Source organism: Rhizophagus irregularis, chromosome 11 (assembly GCF_026210795.1).
Source record: "Rhizophagus irregularis chromosome 11, complete sequence".
Lineage (NCBI taxonomy): Eukaryota > Fungi > Glomeromycota > Glomeromycetes > Glomerales > Glomeraceae > Rhizophagus > Rhizophagus irregularis.
In genome coordinates this window covers 894,588-922,289 of record NC_089439.1, presented here as the reverse complement: position 1 = coordinate 922,289, position 27,702 = coordinate 894,588, and the positions used below count along the sequence as shown (strand labels likewise).

The window sequence follows — 27,702 nt, the reverse complement described above, 5'->3', positions numbered from 1 at the left end:
GATAAATACCCAATTATTATATAAGTTTTATACATATCTACTAATAATAAAAACTCACACAATGGTGGGAGGTATAAGGTCAAAACCTCTGAAATCTGTATCATACCCGGAGTACTGTAGCCCTCATTATACGGTAATATATATATAAATTATTTTATTTTATAAATTTTTATTTCAATACAATATATATAGTGTAATGTTAAAGTAACTTCTAATAATATATAATATATTAATTAAAATATTGCAAGAGAATAGCCAGAAATTAAATCATTTTCTAAGGAAGAAGAGAACTCAGGGAGTTAAAACCATAGTACTGTAATGTTATCTATTTTCCATTTTTAGACACTTGTAGAGTTGTAGTTAATATAATTCTGGATAGAATTTATTATTCTATATGAATCGATTGATGTGACCCTAATTGATTCTGATAAAAACATATTTTGTGAATAACTTTTGATCTAGCAGTCCAATAGCTAGTCTAATATATTGATTCAATTAATGCAATACATCATACTATATTAAAAAAAATTATATTAAATTAGCAAAATGTAATAATTAATGGAATATATCAATTTATTAACTTTAAAAATTATTTTTATTTTTTATAAATTTTTATTTTTCAATACAATATGCTGTATTATGTAATGTTAAAATAACTTCTAATAAAATTAGTAAAAGTATCCATTAGACATACAATGAGTTAGTAGATAAAAACTGTTGCCTAATTTAGATAGAACATATAGATAAAACTAATTTCAAATATTTAAGTGGAAAAATGTCTTCAAGTTACAAGGCAAAAATGCCTTCAAGTTATGAGAACAAAATGGCCTTAAAATTATAAGAACAAAAATAACCTCAAGTTAATATGAGAATGACAATGTTCTCAAAATTATAAAGACTAAAATAAGGATAAAATATACTCAAAATTATGAGAACAAAAATATTCTCAAAATTATGAAGATAAAATTGTTTTCCTCAAAATTACAAGAATAACAATATTTTCAAATTATGAGGACAAAAATGTCCTTAAATTATGAGTCTTCAAATTATGTGAACAAAATTACAAAAACAAAATGTTCTCAAATTACAAGAACAAAAATGTCCTTAAATTATGAGAATAAAAATATTCTCAAATTGTGAGAATAACAATATCCTCAAATTTATAAGGATAAAAATGTAAAGATTTTGAGAACAAAATATCCTTAAAATTATGAGAATAAAAATATCCTCAAATTATAAGGATAATAATGTTCTCAAAATTATGAGGACAAAAATATCCTAAATTACAAGAACAAAAATGTTCTCAATTACAAGGAAAAATGTCTACAATTACAAGAACAGAAATGTTCTCAAATTATAAGGATAATAATATCCTTAATTACAAGGACAAAAATGTCCTAAAATTATGAGGACAAAAATGTCCTCAAATTATGAGGACAAAAATGTCCTCAATTGTAAGGACAAAAATGTCCTCAAATTATAAGAACAGAAATGTCCTCAATTACAAGGACAGAAATGTCCTCAATTAAGGACAAAAATGTCTTCAATTACAAGAACAAAATTGTCCTCAAATTACAAGAATAAAAATGTCTACAATTACAAGAATAGAAATATTATCAAATTATGAGGATAATAATGTCCTTAATTACAAAGACAAAAATGTCCTCAAATTATGCATACAAAAATGTCCTCAATTGCAAGAACAAAAATGTCCTCAAATTATAAGAACAGAAATGTCCTCAATTACAAGGACAGAAATGTTCTCAAATTACGAGAACAGAAATGTCTTCAATTAAGGACAAAAATGTCTTCAATTACAAGGACAAAATTGTCCTCAAATTACAAAAACAGAAATGTCCTTAAATTATGAGGATAACAATGTCCTTAATTACAAGAACAAAAATGTTCTCAAATTATAAGGACAAAAATGTCCTCGATTGCAAAGACAAAAATGTCCTCAAATTACAAGAACAATAATGTCCTCAATTACAAGGACAAAAATATTTTCAATTACAAAAACAAAAATGTCCTCAAATTATGAGGACACAAAAATGTCTTCAAATTACAAGAACAGAAATATTCTCAAATTACAAGGACAGAAATATCCTCAATTAAGGATAAAAATGTCTTCAATTACAAGGACAAAATTGTTCTCAAATTACAAGAACAGAAATGTCCTCAAATTATAAGGATAACAATGTCCTTAATTACAAGGACAAAAATGTCCTCAAATTATAAGGACAAAAATGTCCCCTCAATGCAAGGACAGAAATAACCTCAATTACAAGGACAAAAATGTTCTCAATTACAAGAACAAAAATGTCCTCAATTATAAGGACAAAATATCCTCAATTGCAAGGGCAAAATTGTTCTCAAGTTACAAGGACAGAAATGTTCTTAAATATGAGGATAAAAGTGTCCTTATAGTTGGACAAAAATATGTCCTCATAGTTGTGAGGACAAAAATGTCCTCAAAGTTGCAAGGACAAAATATACTCAATTTACAAGGACAACAATGTCCTTAATTACGAGGATATCAAATTAAAAATGTCTGCGCTTATAAGGTCACATGATCTCTGCTTAATATTGGCCAATAAAAACCATGGTTTCCGTAGAGGATATAACCTATGCATTTGAGACGCGATAGATAAGGTTATATCCTTTGCCGATCAGGCGAATGGGATGCATTTTGTACAAGCCAGCAGTTTAACTAAATAATTCGGGGGATGTACTTTATGTTACAAAATTTCTGTCACATCAATGTATAACTTACAGTTTGGGTGTGATGTTTTATGCGGTGAACTTATATGAAATTTTTTTGGGGCGTTGCTCAGTTCCACTGAAATATGCGTGTACTGTACATTCACTGTAATACAGGCTGTCATTAGGATTTGTGAATTGTATTATTGGTCAACTATGTGATTGGCAGAATATGGATCACATCATTGCGTAATTTATGTGATGAAGAATTATTTTTAAAAAAATGCAGTAGAGTTCTGTTACTAGCCTTCTACTAAATTTATCGCCAACTAGCCATAGGTTTTCTCATAAATAGCTTCGTAACTGATTTTTTCAAGGCAAATAAGTTGTATATATACCCTGGCTTAGAGTATAATATGAGCGGTTTAAAATTTTCATTGCATAATTATACAGATCCGGAATTTGATCTTTCCGCATTTCAATTCTTTCTCTCTGTTACCATCATTACCAACATTATCAATATACCTATTCACAATTTGTAGACGAGTTTCTAATACTGGACAAATGAAAATGGTTGCAGTATATTATGAATTAAATGTGTCATGATATGAACAAACATTTCATGAACACCAAACACATATTTTTTAACATAAATCACTTTGTGAGCTCCTCTCAGATTGTGTCATTCTCTCGACCAATGGGATCGGAACAAAGATATCAAAAAAAGGTAAGAGTAGAATCTTTGCAAAACACATATTACTATAAGAAATAACTCAAAGTATTATGAAATTCATTAGACAGTTAATATCAAAGATAAGCAACTTAACTGAGATCATCAGAGACGTGGTCGAGATATTATTTAAGGAAGAGACGACTCTATATGGAGAAGAGTTGGATTCGCATATCTCCCGTATACTGTATACATCAGAGTTTCCTAATGGTAAACACACATGCCTTTTACATTTATTTTTCGAAGTATTGATTTTGGTTTATTTTAATGGAATGTTAATTACATCTCTTCTAAATGTTTGGTTGCATGTTTTATTGTACGCTTGGCATCTCTCCGTATTTGAGAAAATTTCAGTCGGAGACTAGACTACGCCAAAACTACGTGTTAATTCCGATGAAAGTATCACAGACTGGAGACATACAGATAAAACGACTTTTAACAATCAGAAGCTATTCTCTGGGATAATTGTGGGTTATCTCTGAGATAACATGAAATCAAAGTTTCCTTCCTTCAGCCGTCAACTGATAAGAAAAGATTAATCAATGAAACTTCATAGCACTTTTTTCTTAGTCGTATTCTACAATGATTTTCATCGCTTGAATTTGAGTTAAAAGATTGTCAGATGATACTGGTGTTCATAATCACCAATACACAAACAAAATAACCGTGAATGTGGAACTGTTACATAGTAAATATTTTTTACCAGGAGATGTTATAATATTGCAGTCCACATCTCTGGTCTGGATTATTACTATTGTAATAAAAAGAATGTTATTATAATGACCGAAAACTAAGGAATTGGCATTCTCTAAGAACTCCGTTCCTCCTCTCTCCGGGCGTCTTGCTGCTCATTATTCATTTTTTAACTATTTACAAACATAATCAACTACGTGAAAGAAATGTATAAAAAATCTTCATTTTCTTGGAATGTCTATTCATAGACTGATTTTTTGAGGAACGAGAAAAATTGGGAAGGATGGAATCTAGGAAGATTATGAAGGGAAAGTGAATAGCTTTCTTGTTATATTTGCTTTTCTTTTGGGAGTAGAATAAATATGGATGGTGTTCACAAATAAAACTAACTCCAAAATTACTGCATATTTGTGATACTGTTTCTTCGTAAGCAAAAACTTCCATTTTTTAATTCATCAAAGCGTTTTTCTATTATTCGAATAATGTTAACTAATGATTGACTTTTGTTTCATATTAGAAAAAAATCCTACCTGGCTGGGATACAAACAAAATTTATTTTATGACAACATTAGTTCACCTGAAGGGGGCACCACAGGCTGGAATGGACCTTCAAAGAAGTGAGCTTTTTCTGTCGACTACACTAGTATTTATTCACGTATTATCGATAATAGGAACATTCAGATAGTGAAACAAGTGAATACGATAACTCTGAGCGGGACTAATGACTAGAAGCAATATGTTCTACAGATCTGAACAGAATCACAAAATATGTTTTTTCTCGTTAGTTGAAGAATCTTGCTTAGGGATAATTCCCATTTCCGCTAGTAATCAGTTATGCGTAAAAATGGAGTGGATTTATTAGTTACAGTACTACATAATTGTTGTGTGCGCTTGATACGACTTCTGCATACAAAATTGAATAATAATCCTTGCAAAAAGGATCAGACTCTTGAAACTGCCAAGTAATGGAACAGATTACATTGTTTTGCCTAGTATATGGTGTTACACCAGTTGAGGATAGAATCTTCCCTATTCATATAAGTAGAAATAACACAATTGCAGGATTATGTGATATGATAGTCGAAAAATGGCATGACAACTATTCGGGAGAAAATCTTACTCTTTGGAAAATGAAGAAGAGTATAAACAGTTTAAACTGAAATTAGAAAAACGCATTGAAGAATATAAAAAGAAAAAGTTACAAGAAAAAAGTTACAAGAAAAAAAAATATTTACGAAAAGTGATCGGTTTAAAGGTAAAGTAGGTTTCATATATATTTCATATTTTGCAAATTGCAGCTTAAAATGCTTATATTGTTATTTATTATAAATCACTGCTAGTTGAGACCAAAAGTGGTTGTTTTCGGTTAGACAACATAAATCAAACTGTCTTAAATTTTATTGAATTGAGTAAAGTCTTTCCAAAGGAAAAATTCGTAGATGATTTAGATGAAAAAGAAAACGAGAAAGCCATAAATAGTTTACTCATCAAAAAACTGGCAAATATAGTATCAAGTAATATCAAATTTTATACTACGTTGCTCGGGTATATTATTTATATTCTAATTTGTATTATATTATTAGGCCTTTATTCTCGTAAAAATAAAGATATTTTCTGGAACGAATATACTTTTTTATTCAATGAAAGAAAAAGGTTTTCTCATACGAGATTTTCGTATAAAACAATGATAGAAGAACTACGTGAAATGGATTTCCACATTAGTGAAGATACTTTATCTAAAATCTATCGCCGTGTACCGCCCGCCCGCGTTTCTTCTCCAAACAAAAATAGTAAAAAAGCCATCGAGGCATGGGTAAATAAGGAAAAGATGATTATGTGGATGCAGGATTATGAAAGATACATCGCGTTTAAAATAACTATGGGTTTAAAATAACTAGTAGCACGTGTTAATATAGCCATATAGCTTGTCTTTTGTCTCCATATTACTTAATAAATACAGCTATATTTTTTTTATTTTAATTCATAATTCGTTTCTGAACATAAAAAAAAAATGAATCAGAAATCGAAAAAAAAGAATACAACTCTGAAAAAATCATTAACATACATTTTAAATTTTAAACTATGTGGAATTTATGTGAACTTCAAAAACTTGCTTAATATTTGTATTTGCATACCACCCATAATCATATGCAATACTATCCCATAAAACTTCTACAATATTATATAAGTCTCATCTTATTAAATTTTATGATAAAAGCACTTGAAAAAGTACATTAAAGATGTATATAAAAATATTCCTCTGGAATATTATAAAAGAATCATAAATTATATACCTCAGAATTGAAGCAGTTATTACTACAAGTGGGGTTAGAGTTTATTGTTAAATTTTTGTTTAAAATAATCAATGAAGACACAATGATCATATTTAACTTAAATTTTCATTTTCAATATATCATATGTATATAAGTTTTTTAATTTGAAAAGTGGCCGGATCATTTAGGCCACCATCTGTATATTACGAGAAGAGGCTAAACTGAAGCGTCTTTAGCTAGAGTTTTTATCCCAATCCCTTTCACAGGATAAATTGGCATCGGTATCATATGATTATGATAATCGTGCAACTGATTATGAAACATATGCGACTATAGTAAGAAATACTTCTAAGCAAGAAATGATTTCACCAACTTCTTATTAATCCTCGAATTGCAAAGAAATATTTATCTCATCTCTGTTTGCGAAACAAAATAACTTATTACATCTATAAACCATTTTAATCAGCCAAAAGGAAGTGTGTGGATGGGTCAGAAATCATGATTGTTTAACTGGTTTGACTGACTTAGTGTTGTTAATTGACTTGGTTTCCATGCCTCTAACGGACTCTGTGATCCATTGATCTTCCAAGGTCTTGATTTCACGCCAATTAACAACACTAGACTGACTGATTCCGAGAAATATAATCCATTACTTTCTTGATATATATATTATTATTACATAATTTATTGGACCATGCATTATATAATAAATCAATTTACAAAAGTGCGTGAATTTTTTCACATGATCACATAATTTTTTTATTTTCTGAAGAACTATTGAAAGATCAATGTTACGATTTTGGGATTATTATACTCCAAGATTTTTAGGTACAGTATACTTTTAATTACTCAATTGAAAAAAAATCCTGAGACGCAAGTGCTGAGACGCTCATTTTTCGTCATCAATTCCCTCAGCTTTCACTTCATCTTTCACTTCATCCTGTGGTGCCAACACACTGGCTTGCGATTGGAGGATGCGGACAATGATGGAAATCACTTCCTTCGCCTCACGCATGTCTCCTCCGAATGCACAGACATACGGCTTGGAAATCTTTATGGTAGGGTTCTCTGGTAAACCGGACCAAAGGATGAATCGCCATTCATTTCCAGTTGACACGATGCCGCAAATTATTGGGGGGTCAGTGATTGACTCGTCGAGTTTACGTTTACGTTTCTAAATAGCGATGTGTCAGCCAAACAGCCCAAAATGAGCAATTAAACAAAGTCGATAAAGCCAAGTACCTCCGCCGCGGTATGAAGCTGCACAAGGTTTTGTGCTATTCCTTTCTGGATTTCAAACATTTTGGCTTCCGAAATCAGAATTGCGAGATCTCGGCAATAGATAACATAGTCCAGGCGGCCATAGCCACGACTGCCGTCGAAATCTCCTTCAACAACCAGCCGCGTCGATGGATATTTCGACCTAACTTTTGCAACTGCATCGACCATAAAAGGGTTAATATAATTACGTGCCGTAGCTTCGTTTGACGAAACTTCGTAATGAAATGCTGATGCAATTCTTTCGAGGTTGTCGATGAAGCGTCTCAGTTCCTGCCCGCCGAACACAGGATCGGTTCCGAAGGTTTCATCTGTAGAGACACCAATATTGATCAGTTTACAAAGTAAGGCTGACCTTACAGCCGATTTCATAATGTACGGGACACAAATGCAGGAGAGACACTCGGAGAAACTCGGTAAAACCCAGAATAAGGTAAAAGTTATACCGTTAGATTCGGTGTGTCCTGTACATTATGAAATTAGCTGTAATAATAACCTCAATACAATACCTATGTCGAGCTCAGGAATTGCTTCAATTTCTGAATATTGGTCGTGCAAAATTTCCTTGAGCACTTCTTTAGGTGTCCATTCAGCATACGGTTTTTTGCCTACAAGCCATACGTGTAAGAAAATGTTTAAGATGTTGGTAATATTAAAAAATCGACCAGACCTTTGATTCGAATCAATAAGGATATGACAATCTCTCTATCACAATTCGGATTAGTCTTTTTCATCAGGTCATTGAATATGAACTCTTCGTCGATGGTTGTCTTTTTTGTTTCCTGATCGACAAAGTAGAACGCATTCCCGTCCTCTTGCAGACGCTTGTACTTCTGTTTGGTTTTAATAAGAAGCATGTACCAGACTCCAGTCGTGTGGGGAAGGCAAATTTCCGCTGGAGTACTGAGCAAGCTGACTTTGACCACGACTATAAGGTCGGAGGCCAAGAGCAAGAATGAGTAAGGCATACTGTCCGAGCGTAAGAAATATGTACAAGAAAAAAAGACGTACTAGTGTTATCCGTCAGTGGATAGCGCACGACAAGTGGCTTTCCAGCTGACGTGTCCTGCTCCACAGCCTTAAGCGTAGTATCGCGAAGAAGCTTCTCGGTGCGGGCATCGAAGTTAAAGAATTCCAAGTCCAGCTTGTTCTTTTGGGCCAGTTCGCTGAATCGGTTGACAAGTTGGGGTGCAAGATCTGATAAATTGGCATCTCTTTTGAGATTGAAGGTAATATCGTCCAGTAGAATTGGTTCAGGATGTCCCTCAAGGAGAATCCAGAGAGAGTAGACTTGGTGAGACATTGTGGAAGAAATGTGTATCTAAGCCACGTTTCACAGGTATCAATTTAGACAGCAGATCAGATGATCACCTCGATCACCCGTCATGACCTATAAATATGGCAAGCCAAGCTGGACTAAACTATCAGGCATTGGGCGGGTGAAAAATCAAGCATGGATTGACAAAATGTTACACCGTGCCTGACATTTTACCTGTTCATGCTTGATATTCATCTGTCCGTGCTTGATATTTTTATCTGTTCATGCTTGATGTTTATCTATCACGTGCTTGATATTTTTATCTGTTTATGCTTGATGTTTATCTGTACGTGCTTGATATTTATCTGTACCGTGCTTGATGTTTATCTGTACGTGCTTGATATTTATCTGTACGTGCTTGATGGTTTTATCTGTACGTGCTTGATAGTTTTATCTAACCATACTTGACATTTTTATCCGTCTGTGCTTTATGTTTTTATCCATCTGTGCTTGATATTTTTGTCTGTCTGTGCTTGATGTTTTTGTCCAACTGTGTTTGATTTAATCCAACTATGTTCGATAATTTTATCTTTGTCAAAAATTAGTTTCTTTGTCAGCACAGGGTTGATATATTGTCGGTCACATGTTTTTAAGTTTAGCGTAGTTTTAAAAAAAATTTTTTTTTTATTGGCTTTTTTTTATAAACAAATTTTGTAGAGAATTTTTATTTTTAATATAGGCAAAGGCTTTGTTTGGTAGAATTTCTTTGGGAATTTTTTAATAAGATTTTTTTTGATAAAAAATTTCGTTAGAAAATTTTTTTCATTGATAGGGACATTTCTGAGTATTTTTTTTTGATGATAATTTCGGAGAATTTTTTTTAATAAGATTTTTTTTTTGACATATTATACTTAATTTGTTGGAACAATTTTTTTTTTAACAGGAGAGATTTTTTTTTTTTTGATAGAGAATTAATTGAGAATTTTTTTTTTTTGCAGAAAATTATTTGAAGAATTTTTTTTAATAGGGAAGATTTTTTTTTTGATAGATAATTTCATTACTAGAAAATTTTTTTAACAAGTGAGATTTTTTTTTGATAGAGAATTTCGTTAAGAATTTTTTTTTTAATAGGAGGGAGTTTTCCTTGATAAAGAATTCTTTTGGGAATTTTTTTTAATAGTATTTTTGACGGAAAATTTTATTAGAGAATTTTTTTTTTTTTGATAGAAATTTCATCATAGAATTGTTTTTTTAATAGGTAAGATTTTTTTTTTTTGATAGGATCATTTCGTTAATAATTTTTTTAACAGGAGATTTTTTTTTTTGATAGAAAATTTCGGTAAAGAATTTTTTTTTTAATTGGGAAAATGTATTTTTTGATGGAAGATTTTTGTTAGAAATTTTTCTTAATCAGGGATATTTTTTTTTGATTGAGAATTTAATTAGAGAATTGTTGGTTGAAAAGCCTTTTTATTTTTTTGATGGAGAATTTTGTTAGAAGTCTCAATAGAAAATTTTATTGAAAATAGTTTTTTTTTAATAAAGGTATCGAAAATTTTGGCTTGAAATTTTTTTTTTTTAATAAAGAATTTCATTAGAGATCTTTTTTTTTATAAAAAATTGATTGAAAATTTATTGGAAAATTTTTTATTAAATTTTACAATTTTAATAAATTTTTACTTCTCTTCATCTTCCCATCACTTCTTTTAATCTTCCATCGCTCCTTTTCGTCTCCCATCGCTTCTTTTCATCTCCCATCACTCCTCTTCGTCTCCTATCACTCCTTTTCGTCTCCCATCACTCTTTTTTGTCTCCCATCGCTCCCTTTCATCTCCTATTACTTCTCTTAATCTTCTCATCACTTCTTTTCGTCTCCTATCACTCCTTTTCGTCTCCCATCACTCCTCTTAATCTTCCCATCATTTCTTTTCGTCACTCATCACTTTTCTTAATCTTCTCATCACTTCTTTTCATTTCCCATCACTCCTTTTTATCTTCCATCACTCCTCTTCATCACCCATCATACCTCTTTGTCTCCCATTACTTCTTTTCGTCTCCCATCACTCCTCTTCGTCTTTCATCACTTCTTTTTGTCTCCCATCACTCCTCTTAATCTTCCCATCACTTCTTTTTTTTATCTCCCATCACTCCTCTTTGTCACCCATCACTTCTTTTCGTCTTCCATCACTCCTTTTCATCTCTCATCATGTCCTATTTCTCCTTTTGGTTCCTATCACTTCTCAATACTCTTTTTTACTCCCTTTCATCTTCTATTACTTTCCATTACTCCATTGTTATTTTATTTTTTTTTCTTGATCATTGTAATTTACGTATCTTTTTTATTTATTGTTATTGTTTCTTTTATTTGTACATTTCAATAAAAATAAATATGGTGATTTTATTCTTTAAAATCGTAAATGTGACTTAAATTTTAATTTTGTAAATAAAATTTCATTAAATAAGGTTATTTTGAATAAATATGTTTGCAAAAAAATTTTTTAAAAAATATCTTTTTAATAATAACCGATCAAAAATTAGATACATATTTGAAAAAAAAACCCCAGGCGATGATCGCCCAGGCGACATTTAGCAATCACAATTTTTATTTATATATATTAAAAGTATTTAAAATAGTAGATTTTCAAAAATGTTTTTATGCTAATTAATGATAAAAAGAAGAAACACTGCAAACAAATTTCTGCTATATACTTTTCTTAAAGTTAACTTTTTAATTTATGTCGGCTCATGCGGAGCTTTACTAGTATATAAAATTTGCTTAATTTACTATGCTACTTATGCTACTTAGGATTCTATCATAGTTTTTTTAATTTTATCTTAATCTTATTAATGTAATTTTATAAAAAAAGATCTCTAATGAAATTCTTTATTAAAAAAAAATAATTTCAAGCCAAAATTCTCGATACCCTTATTAAAAAAAAACTATTTTCAATAAAATTTTCTATTGAGACTTCTAACAAAATTCTCCATCAAAAAAATAAAAAAACTTTTCAACCAACAATTCTCTAATGAAATTCTCAATCAAAAAAAAATATCCCTGATTAAGAAAAATTTCTAACAAAAATCTTCCATCAAAAAATACATTTTCCCTATTAAAAAAAAATTCTTTACCGAAATTTTCTATCAAAAAAAAAAATCTCCTGTTAAAAAAATTATTAACGAAATGATCTATCAAAAAAAAAAAATCTTACCTATTAAAAAAAAAATTCTATGATGAAATTTCTATCAAAAAAAAAAAAAATTCTCTAATAAAATTCTCCGTCAAAAAATACTTTCACTTATTAAAAAAAATTCCCAAAAGAATTCTTTATCAAGGAAAACTCCCTCCTATTAAAAAAAAATTCTTAACAAAATTCTCTATCAAAAAAAAATCTCACTTGTTAAAAAAATTTTCTAGTAACGAAATTATCTATCAAAAAAAAAATCTTCCCTATTAAAAAAATTCTTCAAATAATTTTCTGCAAAAAAAAAAAGAAATTCTCAATTAATTCTCTATCAAAAAAAAAAATTCTCCTGTCACAAAAAATTGTTAAGTATATGTCAAAAAAAAAATCTTATCAAAAAAAAATTCTCCAATAAAATTTCTATCAAATAAAAATTTTTAACGAAATTATCATCAAAAAAAAAACTCAGAAATATTCCTATCAATGAAAAAAATTTTCTAACGAAATTTTTTATCAAAAAAATCTTATTAAAAAAATTCCCAAAGAAATTCTATCAAACTAAGCCTTTGCCTATATTAAAAATAAAATTCTCTACAAAATTTGTTTATAAAAAAAAGCCAATAAAAAAAAAAAAAATTTTTAAAACTACGCTAAACTTAAAACATGTGACCAACAATATATCAACCCTGTGCTGACAAAGAAACTAATTTTTGACAAAGATAAAATTATCGAGCATAGTTGGATTAAATCAAACACAGTTGGACAAAAATATCAAGCACAGACGGACAAAAATATCAAGCACAGATGGATAAAAACATAAAGCATGGACGGATAAAAATGTCAAGCATGGTCGGATAAAACCATCAAGCACATACAGATAAAACCATCAAGCACATACAGATAAATATCAAGCACGTACAGATAAACATCAAACACGTACAGATAAAACATCAAGCACGTACAGATAAAACATCAAGCATGTACAGATAAACATCAAGCATGAACAGATAAAAATATCAAGCACATACAGATAAATATCAAGCACGGGACAGATGAAAATCAAGCATAAACAGGTAAAATGTCAGACACGGAGTGACATTTTGTCTAGCCATGCTTGATATTTTATCACGCAATGTCTGATAATTTTGTCCAACTCGGCTTGCCATACTTTAAGTAAATTTGCAGAGCGGACAAAAATACACCTAATGCAGGAATTTAAAGGTTTTATTTTAAATAAAAAAAATTGCAATTTAATTTTTTTTGGAAAAAATCGCTGCGCCACACTGCGCCATCAACCTGGCACACATTTCAGACATGCGTTAGAATATGATCATTAGTTGTAAATCAGTCGATCACTGCTAAAAGCGGTTGGCAGTACCGTGATACGGTAAGTGCCGGTTTCTTTTTTTTTTTATTTATTTTATCATTTTCCTTTTGCAGCCATATTTTTTTTAATTTTTTATTAATATTTGTTCCGGTTCTTTAAGACCAGATTTTTTTTATTTCCCCATTCTTTCCAGTTTCTTAAATTCAGATTTCTAATCATTACTTTCCTTTTCTCCTTCTTTTACTGTTTCTTAAAACCGTTTTTTTTTATTTATTATTTTTTTTATTCCTTCCTTCCGGTTTTCTTAAGACGGATTTCTAATTGTTATTTTTCCTCCTTTCCCCTTCTTTCCGGTTTCATAGTCCAGATTAAGTTTGGCAAGGATTACCCCAGCGTAACCTGAAAAAAATGTTACGAAATGGCATTACGCAACTTGACTGAAATTAATTGTGGCGCAAATGTGACGGATAGTGCGTTACTTGTGAAAAAATGAAAATAAGGAAGGGTGTGGCGCCGGTGATGAAAATGACACGTGATTTTTCGTGACTTTTTTCCAGGTTACGCTGGGAAAATCTTTGGCAAGTTGCTGCGGCACTACTCCTATAAAAGAAAATTATGAAAAAACTATCATTTTTCTAGTTTTTTCCCAAGAAGAAATATTTTTTATAGGGATAATTTCGTCATTTTTTATTTACCAATATTAAATGAAATTCGTGTAACCATAATCACTTGAGTGATTATCCGTCGTAATTCCTATAAAAGTAATTTCATAGTTGTGATTAACGTGAATTCTTTGGAATTTTCTAAATAACAATAAATGTTTGTTTTACTATATTAGTTATTTTGTTTCTTTTTTTTTTGTTAAAGTAAATTATTTGTAATACAACTCTTTTACATTTAAATAATCGAATATTGTTAATTTTTTTTTCTATAGTTACGACGATTAATGAATGATCGACACGGATTTTTTATATAACTGATATATCATTAAATTTAAATGAGAATCTAAATAGAATTATCAGCAATATCACATCATTCTTTTTTCTAAATAGCTCAAAAAATATTCCATTAATACCATTCCTGAAATTTTTATTAATTATATTTTCAGTACCACTGGACGTCTGGACCAGTTGAATAAATTATGTTGAATTATAAACATAATTCTCTAATTTACATAATAAGATGCTACTGAATATTTAAAATTTAATCCTTCACGTAATTGTGTGAGTTGATAAGATCGAACAATCATTATTTGGAAAAGCAACTCCGGGCTAGTGTTGATAAGACTCCTGGTATAATATTTAATACAGCCTTAAGTAATTTCTTGGTTCTTTGACATATAATTTCTTGAAATCACGCAAACTATGTAATAAGTAAATTAATAATAAGAAGTAAATATTGTTTTTTATGATTTCTTAATTTTTGATGAATTATAAACTTTATCTAGAAGTTCTTCACTTAAGCGCATTGGTGTTACGCAAGTTTTTTCAATACAGCAATCCAGGTACAAATATGTAACTCTAGATTTAATTTATCATAATAATCAAAAGGTGTTGGATCTGAAAAGTAACTAAACGAAGAATTCCAGGCAGATATTGATAAAGTGGGTCCTAAAAGTAATTAATAAAGATTAAATTAAAACAATAAATCGTTCGCTCTTAAATAAGTTCTTCCACATTTTCATCAGATATAATAAATCTATTTTATTGTTTTAGAAAAAATTTTTTTCATCGGACAGTACCAAAAAATACAAATGTTGAAATAACATAATTAACCTTTTTTTTGTCTTTCTATATTAAACATTTAAAATAAAAACTATAACTATAATTTAATAAGTATATCACTACGCTGGTACTTTTATTTAGAGAGTAATATTGAAATGAATTCCAGAGATTTAATTAAATATAATCCCATGAATAAACCTTTTTTTTAATTAATCATGATTTTTTTTTTGGCTGTTAAAATTTTAATGACTAAATCATTGCTATTGCTATTGTCATTTTGTCAAAATTACTAATTGCTAATTTTATGTTTAGAATAATTTGATGCGCCTTTAATAAATAAAACATCATGATTGCAGACGAGCAGCAAATCAATCATCCTGCAGATGTGAATTTTATAAATTGAAAAAATAAAGAAAATTAATGTAATATTAGAAACATTAGAAATTGCTTTAATTTTTGTCACGGTCACTGCAATACCGGATTAAGCCGTGTAAATCAGAAAAATTTTTTTTATTCCTGCGAAATTTTTAAAATTGTTACATCACGTGATTGGTTTTCCATGTTTTATTCACATATTCACTCGCAAAAATATTTGACTAATTTATTATACTTTAACTTAGTTTGATTAATAAACAAGTTATACAAAAACTTTGGTTTCTTGAAATAGACGTTTAATGTGTCATTATTGTGATTGTTTCTATAAATTTGCTGTAATCTACCATCGAATAATGTAAGCTTATCCACTGTAACACAAAGATTTTTTTCATAAAAACTTCACTATGTCAACGGAAAATAAGGCTCTCCCACTCATACTAGCGGAAGAGATAAAAAATTTGAATACCTTTTGTGAATTCAAGCAAAAAAAAATTCTTTCAACTCTAATGAAATGTGGGATCGTTATGATTGTATTTTCAAGATTATCAATTGTAAATGACTGAATCTATGATATAGCCGTTTAAAAATCTAAAAAACTAAAAAAAGCACTAGAATTCGTTGTAAAACTCAGTGAAACTAATAAAAAATGGGTTATCATACTCGCTATTAATATCGCATATTTTACTTTCAATTGACATATGAATCATTACAATTGTGTATTAAGAGAGTTACACATTACATTTGTAATAAGATTTTGTGCATTAATTTAATTTTACTAATAGAGTTGTGATACATTTTCTTGGTTTAAATAGCTATAAATTCAAGGCAGAAATGAAAATTTAGAATCTTAAAAAACGTTAAATATTATGAAAGAAAGAATTTTCGTATCTATTGATAACACATACAATAGGGAATTTTATATACAAAATTTTTTTTTTGAAGCCTAGAATGATTTTTTTTTTGGAGAAGTGGCATGTGTAGATAAGTTTCACATAGAAAAATCAATCATCAAATATTATATATTCTGAATCACACCTAACAAACAAATTCTTTTAATTAAAATGCGTGAACTGAAGTTATTGATTTACTATCATTATAACATTTAATAAAGTATATTGTATTTTTAGTTATCTTGCAATGGCCGCAGAATGAAAGACAAAAAGTCATAAGAATAACTATTAATATTTTATTTAATTTTATAATAGTTAAAGCTTTCAATAAAAAAATAAAATAAAATTTTCTTCTGTTTTTATGATATAAAATTTTATATATGTATTTGTTAATCAAGAATTTGTATAAAGTCTATTTTTTTAATTTTTTTTTCACAATTTATTTATATAAAGATTAACATTATATGTTTATTTAAGCGTACAAGTATTTGTATAGTTGGCATGCTATTACTTTAAAATAAGCTTAAATAGCAAATTTGCAGTTTTTCTAATAAATATATACCTTTATACTGAATTGAGTAAATTTATAAGTTCTTGCGCATTTTTAAATTGTTGATTTTAAGTAATAAATTTTATTTTATAGAAAAAATAAGTATACATAAAAGAAATTTAAATGAAAATAAAAAAAATACTAATATTCAATGTTAAAATATTTAATAGATATTTATACTGTTTAAACTTTACAATACCGTATAGCACTGACTAAAATATCCTGGATCAATTTACCCGATTTAAATGATTTATCTGTCAGCTAATTATTACTATGAGAAAAATTTAATATTAAATTTTGATTTTTAATATTTTTAGACAAATTAAATGGATCCACATATTATGTATTCGATATATTGAGAAGGGCATCTTATATAGGGTAAGCCAAGAGGGTAGTCTTTTAGCCAATATTATAGGGTACTATCTCATCTGCTATCGCTTGTTCAATTGCTAAAGGATCACTAACGTTATTATTATTAGGTACTACCTCATCTGCTATCGCTTGTACAAATGCAGAAGGATCACTAACATCATTATCATCATTATTATTATCATCATTATTATCATCATCATTATTATCATCATCATTATTATTATCATCGTTATCATGATCTGGGTGATTATTTTGATTATCGTTATTTGTAGAAGAATAATAAGTATATTCTTCCCTAATCAATTCTGCAAGTTCAAATTGTGCTTTAATTTCATCACTCTGTTCTTTTTCAATTTCAATTTCTGTAAGATATTTATATTCAGGATGACGTGTATATGAATGATAAAAAACACTAATCATTTCTTTTACTTCAGTAGCACTTGGTCTATTATCTGCATTTGAATCCCAACACCTTTTCATTAAGTCTATATAACATTTTGGTACTATTTGTTCATTAATTTCAGGTCTAAAATCATCAACACTCATTATTCTATTTGCTAGATCTTCATCATGTTTACGGCCATCAAAAGGTGGTCTTCCAGTTGCTATAAAATACATAATCATCCCCAAACTATATATATCAGATGCTTGAGTATAAGGTTTTTCATTTAAAACCTCGGGAGCTACATATGGCAGAACTCCGTAAATTTTTGTTTTATTTATTTCATCTGTATCATTAACTTGTCCACTTAATCCCATATCTGAAACATATACATTATCAGGATCATATACATCATGATCAGAAAATGAGACGTCTTCAAGTAATATATTTCCCGCATGTAAATCACGATGAATCATTTCTTTTTGATGGATCTCTTCAAGACCTAGAATAATTCTTGTTAATTTCGTTAATCTATTTCTCCAATCAAAATTTTCATAATTCTTCTTCATCCAATCAGTTAATGTTCCACCTTCTGCATATTCAAAAACTATAACATAATTTTTTGTTTCTAAATTTTGAGATATTCCATATATTGAAATAATACACTTACTATCATTAATTGGATATGCTTTAACCTATAGTTTATAAAAATTTATTAATATATAGTCTTTTAAATAAATAAAAATTAAAATTTCTTACTTCATTTAAAAATCTGTCAGAAATAATTTGTGAGTTATTTAAACATTTTAGTGCAACCTTTACATTCTTGTTTCTTGTATATTCCTGTTTCTCTATATCATAACGTAATGGACCATTCTTCCATATTGCTGAATATACGATCGCAAATCTACCTTCACCCACTTTTTTAATATCATTAAACTGATCGTATGGTATCCATTCAAATATTTTATCACTTGGTTCGTTAATTTTTGATTGCATTTCTTGAATTAAATCATCGATTTTTTGATTTCCACTGGTATGATTTGTAAAAAATTTTTTCAAATAATTCGTTTGACATGGACTGCACCATTCATGTCTCATAATTGTGTATGCTTTACCACATTTTTTACAGAAATTATCTCGAAGAACCATAATATAATCTTTTGTAACTGGATTCTGTGATATTCCATATATTTGAAATGTATTGTATACATAACTAAAATTATCAATTGAGCATTCCCTAACCTATTAAAAAATGTAAAAAAAAAAATTATTACTATTATAATAATATAAAATTTAAATTAAATTAATGAAAATAATTTAGTATTTACCTCATTTAAACATTCATCAGTAATATTTTGTGGGTTACAAAAATATTTTAAAGCAACTTTTGTATCTGATTCTGAATTTCTTGCCCATTTCATTGTAAAATAATCATAATTTAATGGACCATCCTTCCATATTGCTGAATATACACCTTCGCCTATCTTTTTAATATTATTGAATTTGTATGGTATCCATTCAAACATATTATCATTATATTCATCAATTTTTAATCGCATTTCTTGAATTAAATTATCAATTTTTTCATTTTTGCTCCAATTTGTAAAACTTTTTTCACATTCACTTATTTGACATGGTTTACACCACTTATGTTCAAGATCCTCATCTGTATATTTGTTACCACACGTTTCACAATGATAACCCGCTTTAAAAACCAAAATAAGATCATTTGTACTTGGATTTTGAGATACTCCATATATTGTAAGATCACTTCTATAATTAATTGAATATGATGTTTGAGCCTATCAAGGTAATAAAAAAAAAAATATTAATACTAAAAATATTTAAATAAATTCATGCATAAAAGAAAATATATTACCTCATGTATAAATTCATCAAAATTAGTTTGTGAATGAATAAAACATTTCAAAATAACTTTTTCATCTTTATATCTTTTATCATACGTTTCACAACTCAATGGACCCATTGTCCATTTTGCCAAATATAATTTAGTAAAATCATCTTTACATAATTCATTAATAATAACAAGTTCATTGTATGGAATCCATTCAAATGCCATATCATTAAGTTTACTAATTTTTGATTGCATTTCCTTTATTAAAGGATCAATTAAATCATTTCCACTATTTTGATTTGAATATGTTTTTAAATTACAAGGTATACATAACTTGTTTTTTATAAAACTTGGGAAAAAGCCTTTTGGAAGTTCGTCGGCAAAAGAACCATATTCTTTACCACATTTGTAACAAAAATCATTACAATATCCATCTTGATGAATCACAATATAATCTTTTGTATCCGGATCTTGAGATATTCCAAAAACTGATTTGTAATATTTAACCTATTATATAAAAATATATATGAATATATCATATTATTCAAAATATTTGGATAAAATCAAAGAATTTTATACTGTACCTCATTTAGAATAACTTCATAAGTGATGTTTTGTGAGTTATTTAAGCATTTTAAGTTGAATTTTTTATTTGATGCTCTCTTCCATTCATAATTTTCATAATATAATGGACCATTCTTCCATGTTACTGAATATATTTTAGCTATTTCACCTTTAGCAATCTCTTTAATATCATCAAATTGATTGTATGGTACCCATTCAAATACTATAGCATCTGGATGTCTAATTTCTGATTGCATTTCTTGAATAAATTTATCGATATTTTCATTTCCACTGGTCCAGCTTGCAAAACTCTCTTCAAAATAATTTCTCTGACATGGTACACACCATTTATATTGTGGAAGTGTATAGCTATTGTCACAATCTGTACAATACTCATTTTTAACGACCATAATATAGTCCAATTCGATCGGATGTTGAGATATTCCATATACTATCCCAGTTTCAGTTAAATATTCTTCAATCTATTTAAAATATAAAAGAATATATGTGAGAAAATATTTAAGAATTAAATTTATATAAATTAGAAATTCACACGGAATCATACCTCTTTTAGAAATCTTTCATAAAAATATTTTGAATATTTTAAAGTAACTTTTTCATACTGCTTTCTTGTATATTTATTTTCATCATATATTAATGGACCATCCATCCATATTGCTGAATATATTTCATCTTTTTTTCTTTCTTTAATATCACTAAACTGATCGTATGGTATCCATTCAATTATTTTATCACTTGCTTTTTTAATCTCTGAACGCTTTTTTCGAATAAATTCATCAATTTCGTCCTTTCCACTGGTCCAACCTACAAATTCTTTTTCAAAATAAACTTTTTGGCATAGTTTACACCATTCGTTCACGATATCTGTATATTTTTTACCACATTTTTTACAATATTTATCTTGAAGAACCATAATATAATCTTTTGTAGTTGGATTTTGAGAAATTCCATATAACATAATAAGGGATTCTATTTCAGCACGAAAATAATCAACTGTGTATTCCCTATTCTATTATTAATAAAAAACAATTATTATTATATTAATAAAAGTATTTTATAAAAAATAATAAATTTCAAAAAAAAATAAATAAATAAATAAATAAATAAAAATAAGATTCGTACATTCATAAATTCATCAAGGATATTTTTTTGCGAGTTATAAAAACATTTTAAAGCGACTTTTTTATTCGATTCTCTCTCCCATTCCTTTTTATTGTAATAATCATAATTTAATGGACCATTTTTCCATATTGCTGAATATATAATGGTAGAATCCTTTTTGTATATTTCTTTAATATCAACAAACTGATCATATGGTATCCATTCAAATAATATGTCACCTGGTTTACTAGCTTTTGTTATCACTTTTTTAATTAAATCATCAATTTTTTTATTTCCACTAATACAATTTATAAGATTTCCTTTTTTTAGATAATTTACTTGACACGGTCTACACCATTTAAAAGTATTAGTTGCATAAGGTTTGTTACATTTTCCACATTTGTTTTGAGATGATGATGCTGATGATGTTGATGGTACTGATCGTGTTGATGATGGCGTATTACCCATAATTTTTTTTTAATATTATTTTGTGAAAATAAAAAAAAAGAAAATATTTTATTTTTTTTGAAACGAAAAAGTGGGGGAATTATTTATAATTAAAATTCCGTTATGCCAAAACTAAAACAAATTTGATTTAATGATTACTATATTAAGCTTTGAATGGTAGGTCGATCCTTAAATATATTGCGCAGCAATTTTTTTTTTTTGACACTGTTATAAAAGCCGATTTCTTGTTTTATCATTTTAATTATGGTTGCAAGTTACAGTTATATTTTTATTTTCATAAATGGTGGCGTTTATCAATTAATATATTACTTTGGTTAACAAAATTTATTTTTTTTCCGCATCCTGATGGTTGATCAAATAGGTTCGTGGCGCAGCAGTTATCAAAAAACTTCAAATCAATTTTAATTTCTTATAAACTTTTTTTCGAAATCATACCTACAAAATGTATTTTTAGGTGCTTTGAAAGTTTACTTAGAAGTTGGGAGTAGGTTTTGAATGCTTTACATATAAGAAATCGACTTATACAGTATCCAAAATGGATAAATTAACGTAAAAAAAGCTTTAGTTATCAAAATTACTTTTTGGCGTTTTTACATAAAATGCTTGATGTAATGATGTATGTACCAAATTCATGACAATCTCCATACAAACAGAACAAAAACAGATTCCCGATTACTTAAATTAGGTTAATTAATTGTTTAACATCAACGTTCAAGTAATAATAAAAAGGAAAAATTATTTTAAAGACTGACAAAAAAGTATCAATATGCTGAAGTGTAACTCATCGTGCATGAATTGATAAGAGTAGAGAAAGTTATTTAATACTTTATTCGTGATTGGTATGTATAAATCACGATTTAAGATAGAAAATAAAGCTTTTCTTTTTGACTGTTAAGTCACCGTTGCTGATTGGATTATACACAACCTAAAAATTACCAACATTACGAGCTTTTTAATTTTTATTAGCTTTTATCTTTTTTAATTTAAAACTAAAAAATTTCAAGTTATATACAATTAAGATATTGCTTTTATCTTATAATAATTTTAGAAATATTTAACCATTTTTCGTTGTCAAAGTATATATTACTACAGAAAGAATCCTGTTAGGAATTTTATGTAACAAGAAAATTTATTTTAACTCTTTTTTTTTTAAAAAAAATCTAATGTAACTAATTATGATATATTTATTTCTCTTTGTATGAGAAAGAAATTTTTATAACATCTATTAAATAGGTTGCAACATTTTCGAAGTTTTAACTTTGAAATATACCATCCATTCAAAAATTTTTGAAAAATTTTTACTTCCTGCAGAAGGATCCGGCCAAACTTACGCTTAAAGATAAACCAGCAAAGTTTCGAAATTTTATCTTTGAAATATACAAATGAAGTCGAAATCTATAAAAAAACAAAGATGAAAAGCTAACAACTTTCTCTAAAAAAAATTTGCTCGTGGCCTCGTGCAATCTGAAGTCTTTCTGAAATCGAAAAAAAAATAAAATTTATTTTTTAAAAAAAATATTTTAAAGTGAAGCTGAAAAACAAAAGTTCAGACTTTATTTTCAATTAAAAAATAAAATTATTTTATTTTCTTTTATCGATCATTGTTTAAAAAAAAGTTTCACAATTTTTTTAAACAATAAAACAAAAATTTTTGCTGCCATGATTGTATCTGCATTCTACTAATTCAGCACAAGTCCTTGTATAACTATTCTCTTTCTTAGCACGATTTAATATTAATGTTCTTCGCGAGGTATTAAAAAGTATCCATTGCTGATCAAAATACTTTAGAATCCAATTTTGATTTATGTATAATTACTGATAAATTTATATTGTTTTGAAACTAATCAACCATAATGCTAAAATTTTAATAAATTTACTGTGCATACATAGCATTTAAATGATCTTTTATTCATTGTTTAGATTTCAGTTGCGTCCAAAACATTAGCTTTACAGTAAATACTATTATTAAATTTTATAAACTTAGGACTTTTACTAATAGAAAAGAAACAGATCATAAATACTGTATATGAAACTATACACAATATTTTGATTTAATTAATTGAAAATGCCAATGGATCTCAAACAAAATTAAAATAAATAAACATTATATAACTGACAACGTCAAAATTATTCTAGTCAAATGACTAGCCGGACTGATTTCAACTTTTACGCATCTACTTATTGTAATTTTTGTTATTTCATTGTCTTGTTCTTTACTTATTACTAGTAGCAATATAATAAGTAATAGTTATTTCACGGGGAACTGTGGATATCAATGATTTTCACGGCTGCGCTTTATAAATTTCTTTTCTTTTAATTATTTTTATTTTTATTTTTTTTATCCATTTTTTAAAAAAAAAATTTTTACATTGTATTTTTTTAAATTAAAATTATTTTTTCACATTAAGGTTCCTTGTCACTATTAACAATTGGTTATATAATCAAACATTATAACAACATTAAAATTATAATATAGTAATGTAATTTGTATTTTGTAAAAATATAATATTCTTTTGAACTTGAGAGACATTAAAATTCTATGGCATTTTTTTTTTAGTTTGCCTTTATTTTAAATCAAACATCAGTTATTATTCATTAATGAAATTTTAATTACTACTTTAATATCATTAGCACTTGAAATAAAATTTATATTATTTATTTTAATTTTATATATTGGAAATGGTTTTATATACTTATATTATTATTTTGAAAAATTATAAAAAAAAGATTTATTTAAATTACAAACTAAGAATTATTTAAATACTAAGACTAGAGTAGTAAATATTTTACAAATTTCTAAGTAAAATAGTAAAAGAAAATATAAATATTTAATACTTGAATAGGCTATAAAATAAAGGAATTATTTAAATTACAAACTAAGAAACTTGTAAATATTTTACTACTCTACTAGCCTTAGTGTTTAAATAAATCTAAACAACAATTTCTGTTAGATGCATCATGACATCAAATATCACTTTAAAACACCTATAAATTCTTATATAAACACAAATAATTAGTTATTTTTTATCTGTTTTAATATCTAAATAATTAAATAAATAAAATTAATTTCATGTAAATAATTTGCAAAATCAATTCTTTTTATATACTATATTATTACATACCTAATGACTTTAAATTAAATATACAATCATCCAAATCTTTACTCACTAGCATTCCATTCACTTTTCCACTAGTAGATTGACTTTGTAAATCTCTACTTTCAAGAATTTCATTCAATTGTTTACTAGTAAAATCAAGTAAGCGACTTGTGCAATATGCCTGTGGATGAGATTCAGTAGCAAGATGATTGTTATGCCTAATTGGTGCATTTATAAATTCCATCATCCCCGGCGCAGTGTGACGGGTTACGGCTAGTAATATAATAAAATAATTCATGTCGATCTGTAGACGTTTAGATTGGAATTGAAGCGGCTGCGCCTAATCTAGTACATGATCGGCACATTCCGGGCTATAATCGATCTAATCGATCTTTTTTTACTATATACAAACACTTCGTAATTAATGTCAATTTTTTTTAGTAATAAATAATTCACTGGGAAAAAACTATTTTCGCCAACAATAGACGGTCCAGTGTGATTATAGGAATTTTTTTTTTTTGCTGACATTTAGTTAATAATGAAAATTTTTTTTACAGGATTTTGTGATAAAAAAAAATTTTTTTTTTTGTAATTTATATAATATAATAAAAAAATTCATTTAAAAGACCTGCTCGATTGGCAAGTCATGTTGTACATCTAATCCAATTCCGGTTAATGAAATTTTTAAATCAGAATTTTTTCTTTTCGAACCAATCTAAATTTTTTCGGTTCCTCTTTGTTTTTTTTCTTGAACCGTTCTTTTACTTTCGGTTCTTTCTTTTTTTTCAAATTTCCTCTTTTCTCTTTCGAAACACCTTTTTCATTTCTTTTTTCATTTCATTTCTTTTCTTTTTCAGTTTTTTTTTTCCAAACTGAAATTTTTTTTTGTTTTTTTTTCATTCTTTCCCCGTTTAGATTTCCCAAACCAAAAAACCATTATTGTTTTTTTTTATTAAATAATCTTATTATTTCGGTCTTTTAAGTATATTTTTTTTTCTATTATTAATTTTTTTTGAATTTTTTTTTTGGGGGGTCTTTTTGGACCGAATTATTATTCTTTTTTTTTCAGTACTTATTTTTTTTTGAAAATTTCCTTTTTTTGAACCGATTCTTTTCTTTATCCTTTTTTTTTCCCAATTTTTTTCATTTTTTTTTCTTTTTCTTTCGAATTTTTTTTGTTATTTTTTCTTTCTTTTTCCTTTTCGGTTCTTTTTCGATTTTTTTTTTTGTTTTTATTTTTCGATTTTTATTTTTTTTTCCATTTTTTTCCGGTTTGCTTTTTCTCCAATCCGAAATTTTTTTTCCTCAATACATTCTTTCACCATTTAGATTTGGGTCGATGATGCGGCACAACGGTGATTACCTTTTTTTTATAATTAAGTTTTAATAGAAGAGTATTGATTTACAACAAAAACTTTTTTACAATTCCCGATTCTTATTATTAATAATAATGATATTTTTTAGACTGTATCAAGCTCGATCATTATAATTAATATTTCTGTAATTTTTTTTTTTTCATAACAATAGAAGTTCATATTAATTAGTGAGATAATTTTTTTTCTATAACAATATATTACTATAATAAATTTCTTTGAGATATAATAACAATATATATGTATTTTTTTTAGCAGAAGATGTGATTTTTTTTAATGCTACAATGAAATTTTTTTAAGATAAAAAAAAAATTTTTTTTTGTAACAATATAACAATAAACTACTTATACAAATTATCTTTGTAAATATATAAATTTCACAGTACTGCAACATTTGCTTCGTGTTAAAAAAAATTTGCATTTAATAATAATATTTCATACACTGTATAACACTTGCACACAAATGACACAATCCATTATTATTTGTATAATCATATAAATTGTTTAATTTATTATATTTATTTCCTACTAATACCATTATAATAATAGTAAAAAACTAGACATATTCACACTGCATGGCAAATAAAATATAAGTGTGTTTATTATTATTCTCATCCCGGCACGGCACGACGGGTTACGCCTAGTTATTAAATAATTTTTTAAATAAAGAATTTAGTCAATTTAAATTATATACAAGTATTATACAATAATAGAATTAAATAAATAACTTACTCTCTATATTATAAATAATTTTTGAATAAAAAATTTTGTTAATTTAAATTATATATAAATAAGTAATAATAGAATTAAACAAATAACTTACTCTCTATATTATTAAATAATTTTTTAAATAAAGAATTTAGTTAGTTTAAATCATATACAAATATTATATAATAAGTAATAATAGAATTAAATAAATAACTTACTTTCTATATTATTAAATAATTTTTTAAATAAAAAATTTAATTAGTTCAAATTATATATATTAAACTATTATAAATAAATAACTTACCCTCTATATTATTAAATAATTTTTTAAATAAAGAATTTAGTAAAATTATATGAAAATATTATATAAATAAGTAATAATAGAATTAGAGAAATAACTTACTCTCTATATAAAGAATTTTTTAAATAAGGAATTTTAGTTAGTTTAAATTATATATAAATATGAAATAATAAAATTAAATAAATAACTTATAACTTACCAACTAAAAGAAATTACAAAATAATTTTTTAAATAAAGAATTTAATCAGTTTAAATTATATGTAAATATTATATAACTAAGTAATAGTAATAAAATTAAACAAATAACTTACTCTCTATATTATTAAATAATTTTTTAAATAAAGAATTTAGTTAAATTATATGAAAATATTATATAAATAAGTAATAACAGAATTAGAGGAATAACTTACTCTCTATATAAAGAATTTTTTAAATAAGGAATTTTAGTTTAAATTATATATAAATATTATATATATA

General features: G+C 27.0%; 6 protein-coding genes across 6 annotated transcripts; 3 read left to right on the top strand and 3 right to left on the bottom strand.

Annotated features, from left to right (window-relative positions):
* Positions 1 to 1,586: 1,586 nt before the first annotated feature.
* OCT59_002749 (uncharacterized protein) lies at positions 1,587 to 1,796 on the top strand (the record flags this gene model as incomplete). Its single annotated transcript, XM_066145138.1, has 1 exon — positions 1,587 to 1,796. The coding sequence occupies one exon, from the start codon at positions 1,587 to 1,589 to the stop codon at positions 1,794 to 1,796; it is 210 nt and encodes a 69-aa protein (XP_065995886.1).
* A 450-nt stretch (positions 1,797 to 2,246) lies between these two features.
* OCT59_002748 (uncharacterized protein) lies at positions 2,247 to 2,525 on the top strand (the record flags this gene model as incomplete). The annotated part of the gene is made up of 1 exon (XM_066145137.1): positions 2,247 to 2,525. The coding sequence occupies one exon, from the start codon at positions 2,247 to 2,249 to the stop codon at positions 2,523 to 2,525; it is 279 nt and encodes a 92-aa protein (XP_065995885.1).
* Positions 2,526 to 5,088: 2,563 nt separating this feature from the next.
* On the top strand, positions 5,089 to 6,017 carry OCT59_002747 (uncharacterized protein; the record flags this gene model as incomplete). Its single annotated transcript, XM_025327426.2, has 3 exons — positions 5,089 to 5,263; positions 5,464 to 5,637; positions 5,707 to 6,017. The coding sequence occupies 3 exons, from the start codon at positions 5,089 to 5,091 to the stop codon at positions 6,015 to 6,017; spliced, it is 660 nt and encodes a 219-aa protein (XP_025171385.2).
* Positions 6,018 to 7,285: 1,268 nt separating this feature from the next.
* Positions 7,286 to 8,977, bottom strand: OCT59_002746 (uncharacterized protein; the record flags this gene model as incomplete). Its single annotated transcript, XM_025327427.2, has 5 exons — positions 7,286 to 7,570; positions 7,639 to 7,985; positions 8,184 to 8,282; positions 8,345 to 8,602; positions 8,686 to 8,977. 5 exons carry the CDS (start codon positions 8,975 to 8,977, stop codon positions 7,286 to 7,288), a joined length of 1,281 nt encoding a protein of 426 aa, XP_025171386.2.
* An 8,134-nt stretch (positions 8,978 to 17,111) lies between these two features.
* Positions 17,112 to 21,771, bottom strand: OCT59_002745 (uncharacterized protein). The gene is made up of 10 exons (XM_066145136.1): positions 21,300 to 21,771; positions 20,722 to 21,186; positions 20,326 to 20,638; positions 20,177 to 20,190; positions 19,617 to 20,099; positions 19,066 to 19,539; positions 18,853 to 18,979; positions 18,494 to 18,585; positions 18,405 to 18,429; positions 17,112 to 18,326 (listed from the first exon to the last, which is right to left on the bottom strand). Exons 1-10 carry the CDS (start codon positions 21,744 to 21,746, stop codon positions 17,380 to 17,382), a joined length of 3,387 nt encoding a protein of 1,128 aa, XP_065995884.1. The 5' UTR covers positions 21,747 to 21,771; the 3' UTR covers positions 17,112 to 17,379.
* A 2,992-nt stretch (positions 21,772 to 24,763) lies between these two features.
* Positions 24,764 to 25,142, bottom strand: OCT59_002744 (uncharacterized protein; the record flags this gene model as incomplete). The annotated part of the gene is made up of 2 exons (XM_025327428.2): positions 24,764 to 24,786; positions 24,869 to 25,142. 2 exons carry the CDS (start codon positions 25,140 to 25,142, stop codon positions 24,764 to 24,766), a joined length of 297 nt encoding a protein of 98 aa, XP_025171389.2.
* Positions 25,143 to 27,702: the final 2,560 nt, after the last annotated feature.

What these genes read in the sequence shown, in the direction of transcription:
- OCT59_002745 (XM_066145136.1), bottom strand. Translation starts at nt 21,746, where the DNA reads ATGGGTAATACGCCATCATCAACACGATCAGTACCATCAACATCATCA. An exon ending in CTGATGAATGTTTAAATGAG is followed by an intron (nt 18,980 to 19,065) that starts GTAAATACTAAA and finishes ATTTTTTAATAG; the next exon opens with GTTAGGGAATGCTCAATTGA. An exon ending in AGCATATCCAATTAATGATA is followed by an intron (nt 18,327 to 18,404) that starts GTAAGTGTATTA and finishes TTGAATATGCAG; the next exon opens with AAGGTGGAACATTAACTGAT.